General features: G+C 38.2%; 1 protein-coding gene across 1 annotated transcript in view; it reads right to left on the reverse strand.

Moving 5' to 3' along the window:
* Positions 1–6,880: 6,880 nt before the first annotated feature.
* Positions 6,881–18,832, reverse strand: part of TRUB1 (TruB pseudouridine synthase family member 1) — a 28,798-nt gene continuing 16,846 nt past the window's right edge. Inside the window, exons 5-8 of the mRNA XM_070431816.1 lie at positions 14,163–14,235; positions 13,286–13,425; positions 10,621–10,677; positions 6,881–9,865 (exon numbers count right to left, since the gene is read on the reverse strand). Coding sequence (XP_070287917.1) covers positions 9,606–9,865; positions 10,621–10,677; positions 13,286–13,425; positions 14,163–14,235 — 530 coding nt within the window. The 3' untranslated portion in view covers positions 6,881–9,605. The remainder of the gene's footprint in view (positions 9,866–10,620; positions 10,678–13,285; positions 13,426–14,162; positions 14,236–18,832) is intronic.

The following is an 18,832-nucleotide window of genomic DNA, read 5'->3' on the forward strand; positions in this document are numbered from 1 at the left end:
AAAAAATTAACGCAATGTCCCCAAAGGTTCTTTAAGGAAAAAAATAAAAAAGGAAACTCAACTTGCTGTACACATTAAATAATTCAAATCAATGATCCTTTTAAGCCCTTAGCAATGCATGAACCAATTGGGGAAAAGCAATCTAATACTTTATGCATTTAGGGGGTTGCATTAGAAAGACTTTTAGTCTGCTTCTGCTTTTATTAATGCAAATGTATGCAGAGCAGACAGACTGGAATCTGTACAATTTAACAGTGATCAAAACTTGTAATTTTTAAAAATGGGACAGATGTCCAGACCAGTTATATTAAGATGCTTCTTACTGAAGAAGAAACCAAACAAACAATCCAATTCCACCTCCTCCTTAAAGAGGAAACAAATAAACAACGCAACCACAAATTAGAAAAAGTTGTATATCATCTTGTTTCTTTCATAGATTCGTAACACTGAGAGGCAGCTCGGGATAGTGGAATAAATAGTTCTAGCATGTATCACCGCTACAAACCCAACACACACACATGAGGGGAAGTGTTTCCTCATCAGGGACCAGCTGCAGGTTAAAGGTTAACTTGGAGAGGAGCTAAATCTCTGGTTCTGTGTACTATGCGCTCCTTGAGCTACAGACAGGAGAGCAGCTGGGCATCTGCTTTACACGGCCAATAAATATGCGGAATGAATGGCATCTTTATTCACTCAAACTTGAGTGCCCATTTCCTTCCCATACTTGGCACCTCATAGCTCCCAAGGTTTATCTGATGATATGGAGTGCCCAGAGTGGGCAAGGCACTGAGGAACTAAAGATGAAAACACAGAAGTTGCTCTCAGAGAGCCCACTGTCTTGTGGGGAAGACACATAAATAGATGATTAAGATGGGGTGCTAAGTATGGCCGTGAACGTACAGAGGAGGTGCATGGCAACTGAGAGGAGGATGGATTAATTGTGACCAGGCCATCGACAAAGACTTCATTGCTATAAACCTCAAGACTTGAAAAACTGCTGGGTGGACAAGGGAGAAAAGGCACCTTCTGAGCAAAGGTTAAGTAAGTACAAGGGCACAGACAGGGCAACGGGGAGAGAGGGAGCACTGAGGTTGCAGCCATTCAATCAAGTCTTCGTTGGAGAATGCCTATATGCCAGGCAAATCCCCGTCACACTTTATCTAGATCAGCGGTTCTCAACCTGTGGGTTGCAACCCCTTAGGGGGTCGAACGACCCTTTCACAGGGGTCGCCTAAGACCATCGGAAAACACATATACAATTACATATTGTTTTTGTGATTAATCACTATGCTTTAATGATGTTCAATTTGTAACAATGAAAATACATCCTGCATATCAGATATTTACATGACGATTCATAACAGTAGCAAAATGACAGTTATGAAGTAGCAACAAAAATAATGTTGTGGTCAGGGGTCACCACAACATGAGGAACTGTATTAAAGGGTCGCTGCATTCGGAAGGTTGAGAACCACTGCTCTAGATGCTAAGAATTTAAACAGAGGAATGTCGCCATCGGCTGTGTTTCAGAAGAGCCACTCTGGGGTCAAGGTGGAGGATGATGCCACTGGGAAGAGACTGGAGGTACGGAAGCCTAGTTATGGCTACTGCAGTAACCCAGGTGAGAGATGACAAGGGCCTGTGCTAAGACAGAGTCCCTGGGCTGGAGAAAGGATGTCTGGTCATGAGATAGACTCAACCAAGCTTATTCACCATTCAGCCTCTGCTTCATTTTCAGACAGCTCCATCCTTATACTGAGCTATTTTTTAGCCTAGCTTTATACTCTAGAGAAATTCAGATGTGATAGGTCTGAGATACTGGGTCTGTATTCTTGCTTGATTGCCAACAGTGAAATTCAGAGAAAATATTTATATGCCTCAAACAAGCAAGCAGACAAACAAAAAAGCAGGTAGAACATACATTCCAAATGCTCCCTAAATCTCCTGCCCTAAACATCCACCTGCAAGAAGAGAAGGTAATGGAGAGAAGGTGGTTTAAAAAAAAAAAAAATCTTATCTTTTTTAAACTTGAGCTTCAGAGATGTTTGCTAGGTTTTGAAATCTTTCACTTTCCTTTATAAATTAATCCCTCTTCTAGTGGCCTATGGGTCTAAGGATTTTGTTAGAGTCTTACCTACAGTTTTAGAAAAGAGTCCTTTAGCCCAGTCCAATCGACATCGCCAGAATGAGATGGTGAACAGAGGCAATGCATCCCTACTATCATGGGCCCCGGTCTGGTGTGGGGCAGTAATCAGGGAAGCCAGGATTAATACACTAGTGAGCTTTGCTCAGGAAAATGTAACTTACATTCTTTATGATAAACATTTCCAAACATACATAAAAGGAAAAAGGAAAATGAACTCACATAGGATCTCTTTTCAGATTCGACATGATCAACCTTTTGCCACACTTGCTTCATCTCTTTTTTTTTCATTCTCTCTCCCTCCCTTTCTTTTTTCCCTATTCTTCCCTCCCTCCCTTTGTTTTTCTCCCTTCCTCTCCTTTCCTTGCCGTAGTACTGTTAAGCAGATCTCTTACATCATGTTGTTCTGTCCCTACATTTCACAGTATCTCTAAAAAAATGATGTTCTTTTATAAGCACAATACCATGATCACACCTGACCAAATTAATAATAATTCTCTAACATCATCTAATACCGAGTTCCCAGGGAGGTTTTAGAAATTCTAAGGCTTGATACTTCTATGGTTTCTCTAGGGAAAGGCTCTGCCACAGAAAACCTTAATAAACTATCGGGGAAATTTTCTTTATACTCAGCTTAAATTTTATCCGATTACTACTTAGTATACCCCCATGCATTATGCTAATTAATTAATCTCCTTTTTTAATAGTTACACATTTCATATATTTATGAAAAAGGTATACATTTACCTTGTTTTTCCTCAGTCTTTCCTTGGCTGAGTTGTGTGCATTTAATTCTTTCAAGCTTTCCTTATTAATCAATGCCATCAGCCCCTTAATCATTTTGGAGCTTTTCTTTGAACATCATCCAGCTGGTTTCCATAAACCCAGTCACGAGTAGCCAGAAGCAGATGCCGTATTCCAAGAGTGGTCTCCCCATTTCTTCTCTGAATGCTCAATCCCAAACCGCAAGAGCTTTCTTTTCTGTCATATTATAACAGAAACAAATGTCTTGTTTTCTGCTTTTATTTCCAGTTATTTTTTGGCATTACGGCAAGTGTTTCATTCCTCCCACTAAACATCTGTGCTTCTGATCACTTTTCTCCAGATGTCATACACATAGCCTTTTGGAGTCAGAGACCCAGCTCTGCCACTCTGGCTATGTGACTCATGGCAAGTTACCTAGTACTCAAGGCCACTTAAAGTTCTTCACCAAAATAAGACGCAGACCCATCCTTCCTACTTCACAGGATTGTTGGCTGGTCAAGTGAGATGATGGAAGTGAAAGGGGTTTACTAACTTTAATGGTATATATGTCTGTGTCCATTAAATATACTTTAGTACTCAATATACAAAAGGTGAGCATCTACATTCCCTAAAGATTTTTTTTATTGGCATCAAAAGCCTGTTGCACCACTTAATTATCTTTGCTGCCAGGTTACTCTTTGTCTACCAAAATATTGTCTTACTTTGAGTCCATAAACTATGAGAATTTTGTGTGTGTTTTTTAAATGTTTCAGTATCCTGTTATTTCAAAATATTTTTTACATGCAATAAACATTATCTCAAGAAAACGATTTTAAATATGATGTTGCATGCAATGCACACCAACTCAAGAAAAATGATCTTACATATAATATTATATGAAATAAACATTAATATTTCAAGAATAAAAGGATTTTAAATATAATGTTACCAAAACTATACTAACATAGTATGGTATCACAAAAGTTGTAGGAAATGTTAAAAATCTGCAAATAACAGGATTACTTCTATTATATTCTAGTATATTCCTTCCATACCCCCCGGCTCTATTTTTGTTCATCAGTTTATGTTGTTCATTATATTCCATAAATCAGTGAGATCATATATTTATCTCCACCTTTGGTCCTTCGGTATCAGGGTTCTCTCCTGTGAGTTTTCCATTGATTATTCAGGAAGCCTTTCCGTATTTCAGTTGTAATTCCAGCTTGTTCCTGGGAGCATGTCTGTGCGCATCCTCCTACTCTGCCGCCATTTTTAATCTCCCCAACCATGAGAATTTTGGATTCATTCTTCTCTTACATATAGATCAGCTATGTGGCATTCACTTCTGTTCACTACTTGCTCAGTTCTAAGAATCATGCTCAACACTTTACCTGAATGACCTAATTTAGACTTTATAATTTTATAAAGTAGACACTATTAATACCCCCACTTTACAAATGAGGAACTGGGGGTTCGGGGAGTTAATTAACTGACCTAATGTTAACAGCTAATGATCGGAACTTGGAAAATCTACAACTCCAGAGCCCAGGCTTTCAACCACTGGTATAATTTAACATTTCAATAATAGTTGGGAACCCGTAACTATAGATTAAATTCAACAAACCTACTATATCCCAGACTCTTTGGAGAGATGTGAAAAAGCACAATCCTTTCTTGGAGGCTCACGGTCTGGTCATGAAGGAACTCAAGGCTGTAAAAAACACATTAGAATTCTCATCATGGTTGTCATTATCATAGGCAACTACACCAACTACCCAATGCTCAAGAAAATACTACTCATACCAAAATTCAAATTTACTGATTACCATCAATTTTCGTTTAAATAGTCCATTCAAATGTCCGGTATGTAGTAATATTCTAGTTTTGAGTTTTTTATTACCTTAATCCGGTTACTGCCCCAGACTCAGTTATAAATGGGCTCCCTGTCCTGTATTTCTGCCTCTTCAGTTCTTGCCACATGACTGCCAAATTAATCTCCTAAAAGTAGAGCTTCCATGTGAAGCGTTACTTAATTCTGGCTTTCAAAGTTCCAAATGATGGAACACCAATCTGCCTTTGTAACCACATACTGACATGAATGTTCCTGACCATTCTCCTCCTCCCTGAATGTGCCTGGTACACTGCCATCTTTGCCATCTCTCCTCCTGAACTTCTTCTCTTAAGTCTTTGAATAGTATCTACTATTCAAGGCGCTCCTCCTCAATGCAGCCATCCTGATCACTGTGTTCTCCCTCCTCTGTTCTCAGGGGCTCAACAGAAGTTTGCAGAAATTAATTACTGCTCCATTAAATAGCACTAGCATTTGGGGCAATACCACTCACTGACACTTAGGGAGTCTCTTGCACCATTCCTTACCTTTTTTATAAAGGGTGTCCCAAAATTCATGCAAGAAGTAATTTTGATAGAAAACACAGGTTTATAATTAAAAATTGTAAATTTTTTATTGATTCATAAAGTATACAGAATAGGGTTATGTATGGAATAGCACATCAGGTAAATGGCCTCCATGGCTTTGCTGGCACATACGCAAAGCCGTGGTCTTCATTGGTCTTCATTGTCCCTGCTCCTGGGCCATAATTGGTACTTGGTAATGCTTATCAAATTGAAGGGATTGAAATCAAAGGGCAACAGATATTAGAATCTGATTCAATAAACCAAGTAAAATTAGGCTTTTATTTGTTGTTGTTGTTGTTGTTAATGCTCACGCAAAATTCAAATCTTGCGTGAATTTTGGGACACCCTTTAGGTACATTTCTTGAGTTCCCATCTGAAGTATGTGAAAGCTTCTTAAAGGATGGACTATGTCTTCAAGACTTTCATCTGCTCTACATTGTTTCTCACCCAAAGGCACTCATAAATCTTTGACAACTGACACATTTAAATGATATGGAATAAAATCACCTAATCATCACCTTTAGATCATATAGCCAATTGCGTGAGCCAAAATATTATTAATAACATAAGCTATCTAGCCTCTAAGTTACTCATGCATTACTTGAAGTTGGGAAAAGTTACTTTTCTATGCCCTAATTTTCTCACCTTAGTTGACTTATTTTAAAAGAATTACGTCAACTAATGTCAAAGTACCTTGACTGTAGGACTGCTAGTTCATTAAATGTTACTTAATGGATCAACAGATTGTTTTCTAAAGATATAAAATTAGCTGTAATATTATGGTGTCTCTTTGTATATAGAGTTCCATTTCTAGCAAAAGCTGTGGACAAAATAACCTCAACATCCTGGCAACTATAAATGCTGGGGAAAAATGTTAAAGCATTAAGTTTATGCTTGCACTTCGGATGGAAGCTTCAAGACAATGTCACTATCACCCTAAGAGCGAGAGAAAAATGGAAAACTTCTTGAGCCCATGAGACAGCTGAGGTTGCAAGGAAAAATAAACTCAGAGGAAATATGAATTGTTTCAGTTCTAAATTGCATGGAAGGAAGAGGCAGGCATTCTAAAAGCAGGTAAGATGAAAACAACTAAGACTGTAATTAATTCGTAAAGGCCCCGAATGACAGTTTAGAAATTCTGGGAGTCTCAGACACAAAGGAAGTCACTCCCTAGTTTCTAGGCCTAGAACTATGTAAGAAACACGTATTTAACGATTTGACTAAAATGAAAAATAAAGTTGGTACTTAAATAGTAGACTCCTGGGAGAAAACTAATTTGTTTTTGGATGAGCCTTAAAATGTTAAGATCATCTTGATCAGTTTCAGCTGCTTATAAGAGCTATGAATACTATTTTAAAGTTTAAATAAATTTTAGCTATTCATACTCATAAATATGACAACTATAAAATCTGAAGAATTATTTAAATTATTTAGCAAAAATTAAAACATGAAAATAAAATTAAAAAACAACACAAAGGCCATAAAAATACTTCTACCAAGTATTACCTGCATAAATAACTCATACAAATGTATAAAGATACCATAAGACATTTATTTATGAAAATGAACAAGGTACACGGAAAGTCACATAAAAGTAAATTAGAGCAATTTTAAACTCTCTCTTATACTTACTAAATTAGCAGCAACATATCAAACCCCCACCTAAAAAGCTGTAAACTTTTAGTGAACTGATAATATTGAAATGGCGACACTAAAATGTTACATCTCTTTGGGAAAGCAATAAGGCAAACATATTAAGAATGGTAAAATTGTTCATATTATCCCACTTAATAATCCCACTCCCAGGAATTTATCCTAATAAAATAAAAAATAACAAGTGTTCAGTAATAGAAAATAGTTTAAATAAACTGAATACGAAGTCATATGATTAAAATAATAATGATCAAAACTAATTACATATCCAATAAAATGAAGTAAAAAAAAACCCAGCCAATTAAAAAGGGATAGGTATTTTAAGATTGTAATTATGCAAACAAAAGGGAAAATATTAATACAAAATTAAAGTTCTGAAGTCACTGCACAGGGATGGTGAGGATTATGGGGAATTTTCCCATTTGGCACAAGTTTCTTCAATGTTTTTAATATAAAAGAAAAAGATCATTACTATTTTAAAGTCACTTGTCTATTCAAATAATTTCTACTCTTCTCCATTAGTAAATCATACATGTCAATTTTTGAGATGTACAACAGAAATTCCCCTGTAAATGTTCCTCTATAGGGACCTTATCCCTCAATCGGGACCTTCACTGCAGTGCGTGAACACATTCCAACAGACGAGCAGCCACTGCCACTTTCGGTTGACAATCTGCAGGGCACTAGATAGGAATAAATAAAACTGTAAACTTTGAATTTACAACTGTGTGTGTTTGGCATTGTAGGTTAATACCTTGAGATATCAAACTCTTTTCCTTATAATGTCCTGTGTCATACTAAGAATTACTTTTAATATTTTCATTTAAAATATGTGGCTAATGTGATGAAAATGCTCTCCTGAAGCATAAGCATTTTTATATTCCGTTTCTAGTAGGTTAGCCATAAGAAAATCATGTTAGTTTTCATATTGAAAATTTTCAAGTTAGAGGTTGCAAGAAGGCAGCTACTTTAAAAGAAATGCAATCCATAAAAATCAAGACACTCTTATGTTATGAAAATTTTTAATGATTCCTCCTTTTGAAACTATACTTATTGAATAAACGAAGCAGGACTTAAACATTTCTAATTTCTACAGACTGGCTGCATAATATATTGTTCTTCCATAACAAAAGTATGAAACTCTCATTACATAGAAAATTTGCTATTTTGTAATGTGACTTCACTTTCAAAATTATGTTAACAAGGGAGAGAAAATTTTCAGTAGGCTACTTGTCTTTTTTAAAAATATTTTTTTATTGATTTCAGAGAGGAAGGGAGAGAGAGATAGAAACATCAATGATGACAGAGAATCATTGATTGGCTGCCTCCTGCATGCCCCACACCGGGGGTTGAGCCTGCAACCTGGGCTCGTATCCTGGTGGGGAATTGAACCATGTCCTCCTGGTTCATAGATTGATGCTCAACCACTGAGCAACACTGGCCAAACATCAATAAGCTATTAGAATGAAAATGTTTGAGAATAACTTTTTAAATATTTAAAGCAAAAAAGATAGCTGGAAATGCACAGTGACTATCTCTAAGGCTATAAATATCATTTGAAAGCAAATTAAAAAACAATGCCCTTCAAAAGGTGTGAATAAATACTAAAGAATAAAAACATTTTTAGTTTAAGATACATTCTTTAGTTTACTTTTGTTTTTAATATTTTTATTGATTTCTTAAAGAGAGGAAGGGAGAGGGATAGAGAGTAAGAAACATCGATGAGAGAGAAACATCGATCAGCTGCCTCCTGCACACTCCCCACTGGGGATGTGCCTGCAACCAAGGTACATGCCCCTGACCAGAATCGAACCTGAGACCCTTGAGTCCGCAGGCCGACGCTTTATCCACTGAGCCAAACCGCTCAGGGCTAGCTTACTTTTTAAAAACTGTTGTTTACTAACATAGTACAGGGTGGTCAACTGTTAAAAATATTAGAAAAAGATCTCATAGTTCCCAAAATATAAGCCACTGGGCTATCCTGTGTACTAACGGTAGAGGCCAATTTAAACATTTAGTCCTACATTGACATCCCTTAAGTGGTAGCAGCAATAATTTGGTATAATTATAAACATTTATTTTAAAAGTTTATTAATGTCCAAGACCTAAACAAACATGGCTATTACCGAATAAATGCATTCTTATCAAAGAAATGTTCTTAATAATGGCAAACTCACCAAAACATAAAAATAGTTAAATAACAGCCTTTTCTAACATTGTGTAAGAATTTCAATACAACAGTCACCAGAGAGCCAAAATAAAGTCAAAGTGACATTAATTTACATTAACTTTTGTGATGACAAAGAAACATGTAGCTCTTATGTCATTTTTCTTTGATTAGAAAATGCGTTCAGCTTTTTCACAGGAAAAGACTTTGAAGCAAGATCAAAATCAGAAAGCTGATTTTCCTGAATCCAATCTAACCACATAATAATATTCCAGAACATTCCATGGTACGGCAAAGAGCTGAACAACTGCAAGGCTCCTTTATCCTGGATAGCAGATAACACTGTACCCTCTCGAAACTGTAAATGATGGACATTTTTCTTTCGTGCCAAAAAAAAAGGGGAAAAACTGTCCTTTGCCCGTAGCTCATCATTGTGTACACGGGATTCAAATGCCAACCAAGAAATGACGACCCATGCCAGTCTTAACATGTCTTAATTTCACCGTCTTCTCCCTTCGTCTCATTCAGAGTTATATATTCACAGCTCAAACCATGCTCCTGAGAGTCCTCGGGCTTTGGTTTTTTAAGCACCAGCTCTGCTGGGAGGAGAGATGAGCAATGCTCCAGAGACTGCGCAATGTCATCAATGGTCCATTTGTCTTCGGGAAGGGCGTGCTCGTCCAGCGTGAAAGGCCCCTGCTTGGTCCGGGTCAGTTCCAGCACGTTGGCACAGGAAGAGAGCTCTGCAGCAACAGAAGGTGGAAGGAAACCCACAAGGACAAGTCATTCACCTATCGCAGGCTCTACTTTCAAATGAGAGGAGAACTCTATTCAAACCTCTCAAAACCACTCCAAAGGTAAAGTTGCAATAATCCAACATAAGAACCAAGAACCCTGGGGTTGAGAAACGATTAAATAGCAAAATAGTATTTAATAACTCACCTTATAAACGGCTTTAAAGTCCACAAGGAACTTACACACCCTGTTCTCATTTGACCCACGAGGAAACCCCATGAGGTAACCATTACTCTCACTTGGCAGATGAAGTAATATGACCTGTCCAGTGTCACAACTGCCAGCAAACACTGGAGCCAGAACTGCCACTTCCTGGCTCTTTGTAAGACTGTGGATTCCAGTTTTTAAAACGCTTGACTTGTACCAATGAAAATAACTTGTGGAAGGATACGTCTTTTTTTCCCTCCTCCCTGCTTTGGGTTCAAATATTTTGTGCTTGAAAAAAATGTTGGTCCTTCCATTCATTATTCCCATCGTCATTTTCTGTCCCCCCGCCCCCCTTCTCTCATTACAAATGTTTCGCTGCAGCTGCCGATGCTGATAATTGTGTGCCATAAACCTCGAATGCTTCCGAAGCTGGAGGCAGCGAGAGCACAGATCATAAGGCCAGTACTCAAAGATATGACAAACAGGAAATTCCCTCTTCTCATCAAAAAAGGGATATTACTCTCTAGACGATAATTCATAATACATTTATGCTTACCTTTGCCAATGTCACTGACCAAGCTTCTGATATAAAAACCTCCTCCACACTCAACATCTGGAATGTTAACAATGACATGGTAAATTGCTAACCTCCTATGAAATCCACTTTACATAGAAAAGATGCCTCTAAACAAATGTAAAAATGCACTATGCAAACAATCGGGTGATAAAATATTTATGCGCTAAAACATAAATTATTCATCCAGCAGCGTATGTGTTTGTGAGATTGAAAAGTCAGAGTGTGGAGAAAGCAAACAGCAGAAACTCATGAACACATTTTAAATTAACTGGCAAGTCATACCACCTTAATGCTTCAGCCTTGTTCATTTAATAGGTTTTAAGTAGAAATCTCATCTTTGCGATCATGAGCTGAAGATTTAAAAAAATATTTTCAGATTTCTACGCCTTGTTCATTTAATAGGTTTGAAATGGTTAGACATCTCAGCTTTGCTATCATCAGCTGTAGATTTTTAAAATAGTTTCAGATTTGTACTCTCAACAATTACAACAAATAAACAAAAATCCTTTTTTGGGATTACGTTTGGGGTAATATACTACATGGAGAGCTCAGCATCCTTAAGTGTTTTCTTGGAAATATTCCTAAAGAAATCATAAAATAACTAAAATTACACAATGTTCTAAAACTAAATGCATATTTAACATCTTCTTAACACGGCATAACACAAGTTTATTGGCTAAGAGTAGGGCTCTGGATTATCTTTATTTACCCACAAGACATGCTGTATTCCAGCTGCTTCTAGTCATATCACACAAATAAAGCCATTTAAGGGAATTAATCAGCACTTACTACCTGGGGAGTTTAATTCTTTATTTTTTCCCATTAGCTCAAGGGTGGGGGCCAGAGCTGAGATAAAAAATGAGCACTAGATCAAATGTAAGTGGGTCAACATTCATGCACTATTTTTGGCGCTGGTGCAAAGACAACGCTTTTGGCCTATCACAACCTCCAGTGGACAAACTGAAGCATTTATAGCTTCAATGCCATCGGGAAAATTTGAGTTTTTCTTACTTTCATAGATAATATCTCCTGTGCCAACCCAGCTGCTGCGTTTTCATGGAATGGAACGAAATACCTGTGACTGTGTTTTTCTCATTTGTCAAACATTTTAAAATCAGGAAACTAAAGAAAAGGAGTGACTTCTTTTTTTCAATTGTACAAAAACCATACTCTGACGGATAACACATTAAAGCAACAAAGTTCAGGAAAAAAAAGTTTTGGGAAATTAAAGGAATCCTATTTGGTATGCACCATGAAATTAAGAGTAGGCTCAATTCAAGGAAGCTTAAGAATCCCAAACTATAGCTATTGTATGTTCAGGGCTTTAGCGACTACTTTCTGCAACTAGGAGATCATAAAATTTCCAAACAAGCAAAACAAACTTTTTGGTTTTTAAATTTATTAGATAAATTCAAATTGATATCCTGAATTAAAATGTACCCTGTATCCAATAATGCATTTCTGCCTCATGCATTATTTCCATTATCTTTAACAGTTACTTGCAGGTAACAAAGAAGGTGAAAAAAATACACTATTCCTAGATGTCTTATTCTAAAACTCAAAATGCTTTGTTTTAAGAGGAAAAATTAGTATGGATTTTATACTGAAGGTAAACTATCAGATACTAGCCAAAATGGGGGAACAAGTATCCATAAGATAAATTTTAAAACATTACAATTTGAAAATATATATTCACCTACTCTTCTCCATAAAGATCTCAGGTATGTTACTTACAACTTTATAGAAAGACTAGAGGCCTGGTGCATGAAATTCATGCACTGGGGGGCGGGGGGGTGTCCCTCAGCCCAGCCTGCACCCTCTCCAATCTGGGACCCCTCAGGGGATGTCCGACTGCTGGTTTAGTGATCGGGCCTAAACTGGCAGTCAGACATCCTTCTCACAATCCGGGACTTCTGGCTCCCAACCGCTTGCCTGCCTGCCTGCCTGATTGCCCCTAACCGCTTCTGCCTGCCAGCCTGATCACCCTATAACCACTCCCCTGCCAGCCTGATCGACGCCTAACTGCTCCCCTGCTGGCCCGGTCGCCCCCAACTGCCCTCCCCTGCCAGCCTGGTCGCCCCTAACTTCCCTCCCCTGCAGCCTGGTTGCCCCTAACTGCCCTTCCCTGCAGGCCTGGCCCCTCCCAACAGCCCTCCCCTGCTGGCCTGGTCGCCCCTAACTTCCCTCCCCTGCAGTCTGGTTGCCCCTAACAGCCCTCCCCTGCAGGCCTGGTCACCCCTAACTGGCCTCCCCTGCAGGCCTGGTCACCCATAACTGCCCTCCCCTGCTGGCCTGATGGCCCACAACTGCCCTCCCATCTTGTGGCGGCCATCTTTGACCACATGGAGGCAGCCATCTTTGTGCGAGGGTATAACAGTCAATTTGCATATTGCCGCTTTATTATATAGAACAGTATAATACAATATATTAAAAAAAAAAACATTGAGAAAGGTATTTCTAAACCTCCAGCTGTAGGTATCCTCATTAAATGTGTTATCAAAGGGTATCAACAAATCCTAACCTTCCATAAATTTGAATTTTAGAACTCTCCAATATCCTAGGGATCCATTAAAATCACACAAAAGTAGCCGAACACAAAATAAAGGTACACATACATACAAATGATTTTGAATTTCTGTCTTACCTAATGTGAAAAATGGTGGCTGGAATTTTTGAAGGGAGAGACTGTACACAGTAACTGGCCTGGCAGGTTTTGCTTCTACTACTTCCCCTCGCTTCATCAAAGTGGAAAGTCTCTGTCCATCTTTCTTTAATGCAGAATAGCTTACAAAGAAGAATTAAGAAAAAATGACAGAATTTAATTCCAGATTACAGCATGGAGAGGATGGCTAGCAGCCCTTTAAATTGCAAGTCCTTCTAAGAAAAATGAACTGGTTATTTCTTCTACTCTACTCCTCAAGGGTGTCAGGAATAAAGCTCCTAAATATCTTTGAGACAAACAGGACTCAGTCTGGCGCCCAATGAGCAATCCTGTCAATCCTATTCTTTAACCATCTTTCTGGAGGTGGTCTGGTCACGTCCTCATTAGACCTCATCCTGGGTAAAGGGCACCAGGCCTCCAGTCACAAGGATCTCAGCTATATTCCCTTGAAACAATTTCCATTCCAATAATATTCATTTTCACCTAAAAGTTATCAAAATGTTCCTGAAAAACAAATAAGCAAGTAATCTATTTAACAGATCTTAGCCGTGTGAGATAAAATTTTATTAGACTACAAAATCCCTGGAACAATCACAGAGAAGAAAGTTCTAAAACAGTTCTTGTGAATACAAATATGTTTAATTTATTTCAACAGTAAGATCCAAAACAATGTTTATTCATCGCCTGCTAAAATGTTTAAGTCTTTACCTTGGAGGCAAAATGATCATTTGCTATGCCAAATTTAAAACCCGTCTCACCATACATTTTTTAAAAAAGCAAATTTTTTAAAAAATTAAAGTGATGTCAACCATTGAAAAATAAAGCTAAACATTTACTCAAGTTTAATAACTGAACTTACAGGGGAGGTACCTGCATTATATTCCCAGTGAATTTCTGTAAAATGCCTTCAATATCTTCTTGTGTTATTTGATCTGCCAAACGTGAACAACAAAAAGAGGGACACTCAGACAACCACAGAAGTACATGTGCTCTTTGCACAGCACCAAAAGCTCTGAAAATTCATTACAATTTTTTCCGACAAAAGCATATACTATAGTGTATGTTTTATTAGCAAATTCTACCTTGTTAAAATAAATAAATTACACATTCATGAGGTAAAAGGGGAAGAAAGCCTTATACTGTCTAATTTTAAAACCAAATTTCCTTTGCTTCCATTTATTTGCTCCAAAAAAAAAAAATGATTCAATCATATAAATGTATTTAGTTGGTTCTTACTATGGCCTTTAGAGGAACTTAGGAAATGTTGCATTGGCTGTAGAAATGGCCCCGCAGTGACCAAAAACGAGGTGGTCAGAAAGTAGGAAAAAACCCGTAAGTTATCTTCTACGTTTCTCCAGGCATCAAATATTATAAGCAACTTAATGCAGAATTGAAGATGATCAAGTATGAAACATTTAAAAACTGTACTGAATAGATTTCAGTATAGTTCTATGGCGTGATACCCATTTTATACCCTTACACTGAATTCTGTCCCCCAGCAAAGCTGTATTTATCAGTCTCCTTTTCCCCCTTCATTGCTCTTCAACTTCTGTTCTTTTTATTTTTTCTTTATTAAGGTATTACATATGTGTCCTTATCCTTCCCATTGTCCCCCCACCCCCCACTCATGCCCTCACCTCCCTGGTGTCTGTGTCCATTGGTTAGGCTTATATGCATGCATATAAGTCCTTTGGTTGATCTCTCCCCTTACCCCACCTTCCCCCTGAGTGAATACTCTTAATCAGGAGTCTCACTTTTGCCTCAAAAATAAGCCAGGGCAAAGAGAAAATGTACATACCGAAGACTTTTAGCATGACTACTAAGCATTTTTTAAACAACAATTTTAGAAAATCTGAATGAAGACATAAAAAAAGCTTTCAATATACCAAAGAACTTATAGGCATATATGCATAACCCATGGACACAGACAATAGTGTGGTGAAGGCCTGGGGAGGAGGGGGTCAGGATGGAGAGGGTCAATGTGGGGAAGGGAGGACAGGACATCTGTAATACTTTCAACAATAAAGATGAATTTAAAAATAAATAAATATCTCTAAATTTAAAAAATAAATATATCACTTAGTCATATTTTCAGCTTGTTTGATACTTCCAAATAAAATGATGCACTATTAACGTACATTTCTACAACTGAAAATTATTACTGAAATTCAATATTTGGGATTTTCATTCTTGCATATTTCACAGTCAATAACACAATAAATTATAGAAGTATTCTATAACTTAGGTCATAGATAATGGAAAGAAATTACAGTGCTTTGTTTTCACTTTGTAGGAAATCTAAATTTTTTCTGGTATATACTTGTTACATTTTATTTTATTTAAACAATATTAACAAAAAATAATTAATCCACTTTGAATTACTATTCTAACACCAGAATAAAAATGAAAGGAGAGCAAGATTCAATACCAACACAGCAAGACAGTCTTAACCTCACTGTGACCTTGATTCTTCCAAGTTCAAAAGGAACAAAGGACCAGAATCTACTATAGACTCAAACAGAGAGGAGCTACAGAACTGAAAAGAATTTCTCCAACACTTAGCTGCTCCAAAAAGGCAGACCTCAGAAGGCTATTCTGTTCATCCTGTTTTTCAAACAGACGTAGCTCATGATACGAATGAGGATTTTTCCATTAAAATTTTACTCTCCTGCAACATTAAAACCTAATTACTGGTGGCATCTTAGTTTTGCAAAACTTCCAACTCTAGACACCATGCTGGCAATAGCAGAAAGAAATGCCATTGTTGATAACATTGCAATAGTTCATAACTTAGCAACACATTTTAAAAAATAAGACCAAACAGCTTTTACTGCTAGGCTGGTCTCTTTACTGACATTCCTGCTAACGTGTCCTCCTTTGTCCTGTTTGGATGGCTCTTTTCCTGGCATCCCCCACACGATGACAAGATGTGCTCCCTCCCATTCTACTTCTGCCGCGTGTCGTTCTCTGACTTAACATCCCAGACATTTATGGGTTGTGTTGTTTATTCTGCAATTACTCATACACAATTTTAAACTGTACACACACACACACACACACCCCACAGGTATTATCTTGATAATGAAATTCTATGCTCCTTAAAGGCAAAAACAGCTTTTCTTCTCATCTAATGTACACAACTGCAATGGCACTCAAGATAGTCTTGCTGCACTTAATTTGTTGTGGAATAACAGATTCAAGGTCTAAAGGGAATTAAAAGTGACCTAGGCCAATCATTCATCTAATGTTTGAATCACCAGACAGAAAGCCTATGCAAAGTTATATTACAATAAAAGTGAATATAATATTTTAGCATAAAAGTGAGTATAACAGGAGAATCGAAGATGGTGGCATAGGTAAACACCGGAGACTGCTGCCGCAAACAACCACTTCAAAAATACAACTAAAAGACGGAACGGACATCAACCAGAACCACAGGAAGGCTGGCTGAGGAGAGACTCTTCAACTAGAAGCAAAGACAACAGCATACCGAGGCTCAGAGGAGGCGAAGTGAGGAAAATTTAAAGGTACGGAGGTGCGCGCTCAAAGCGGGCTGGTGGCTGAGGGCGCGGTTGTCGTTTTCAATCAGGAGGGAGTCTCAGACTCTGAGCTCCAGATCCGGGCGAGTCTCTAGGGGCCCAGACTCAAACGGGAGAAGCGGGACTGTCTGGCTACGGTCCCTCCGAGGTTTGCAGCAGTTGCTGGGACAGAGAGGCAGAGCCCCTGGGGACGGACTGAGAGCAGCCATAACTGCTCCATCCGCCCGCCCTGTTGAGCCCACCCCGCCCAAGCCCTGCGCAGAGCCATTTGCCTGATCGCCCCAGGCAAAGGCTAGATTAGCACCTCTCCAGAGGACAGAAGTTTTCCACACAGCTGATTCTCACAGCCAGTCTGCCTGGTGGTCAAATCCCTCTTGTATTAACTACAACAATCAAGGCTTAACTAGAACAAGACTGCGCACAAAGACCACAAGGGGGTGCACCAAGAAAGCATAAAAGATGCGGAGACAAAAAAACATGACAGAAATGGAGGATATGGAGCTAAAAAACGCAATTTTGAGGGCTTGCAATAAACTTGAGCAGAGCCTCATGAAAACTAATGAGACCCTCGATGCTACGATAAAGAAACTAGAAATTAAGCATACATGGACTGAAATAAAGAATATTATACCCAATAGCAGACCAGAGGAGCACAAGAATCAAGCCAAAGATTTGAAATGCGAAGAAGCAAAAAACACCCAACTGGAAAAGCAAAATGAAAAAAGAATCCGAAAGTGTGAAGATAGTGTAAGGAGCCTCTGGGACAGCTTCAAGCGCACTAATATCAGAATTATAGGAGTGCCAGAAGATGAGAGACAGCAAGATATTGAAAACCTATTTGAAGAAATAATGGCAGAAAACTTCCCCTACCTGGTGAAAGAAATGGACTTACAGGTCCAAGAAGCGCAGAGAACCCCAAACAAAAGGAATCCAAAGAGGACCACACCAAGACACATCGTCATTAAAATGCCAAGAGCAAAAGACAAAGAGAGAATCTTAAAAGCAGCAAGAGAAAGAGACTCAATTACCTACAAGGGAATACCCATACGACTGTCAGCTGATTTCTCAACAGAAACTTTGCAGGCCAGAAGGGAATGGCAAGAAATATTCAAAGGGATGAATACCAAGAACCTACAACCAAGATTACTTTATCCAGCAAAGCTATCATTCAGAATTGAAGGTCAGATAAAGAGCTTCACAGATAAGGAAAAGCTAAAGGAGTTCATCACCACTAAACCAGTATTATACGAAATGCTGAAAGGTATCCTTTAAGAAGAGGAAGAAGAAAAAGGTAAAGATACAAATTGTGAACAACAAACATGCATCTATCAACAAGTGAATCTAAGAATCAAGCGAATAAATAATCTGATGTACAGAATGAACTGGTGATTACAATGAATCAGGGACATAGAAAGGGAATGGACTGACTATTCTTGGGGGGGAAAGGGGAATGGGAGATGCGGGAAGAGACTCGACAAAAATCGTGCACCTATGGATGAGGACAGTGGATGGGGAGTGAGGGCGGAGGGCGGCGCGGGAACTGGAAGGAGGGGAGTTATGGGGCGGGGGAAAGAGGACCAAATGTAATCTGAACAATAAAGATTTAATTTAAAAAAAAAAGTGAGTATAACAAATATTATAAATAAAAATTATATTCACTACTAAACGAGTATGTAGTAAGTATGCTGGCTATATCTACAACAGAGCACTGTCACCGAACAGAAATCAGACCTTGGGAAGCAGCAGCAGCTGGAATCCAAATAATAATAATTGTCCCTATGACATAAAAATAAAGACTCTGCCTCCATAGGATTTAAGAAGGAGTGGAGAATAAAACCTCCAAAGCAAGGATAGCCAATAAGGAGCCCAGAGAAGTCCATCTGGCAGAAGAGATGGGTCTGATACAAATGCCGCAGGGTGTGGGCAATCATTCTTTGTCTAGCAAATTAATAAATCATCAATGTGACAGTATTAATTTGAAATTAATTTT

This window comes from Myotis yumanensis, unplaced genomic scaffold (genome assembly GCF_028538775.1).
Source record: "Myotis yumanensis isolate MYYU_CA2020_CCGP unplaced genomic scaffold, mMyoYum1.0.hap1 SCAF_13, whole genome shotgun sequence".
Lineage (NCBI taxonomy): Eukaryota > Metazoa > Chordata > Mammalia > Chiroptera > Vespertilionidae > Myotis > Myotis yumanensis.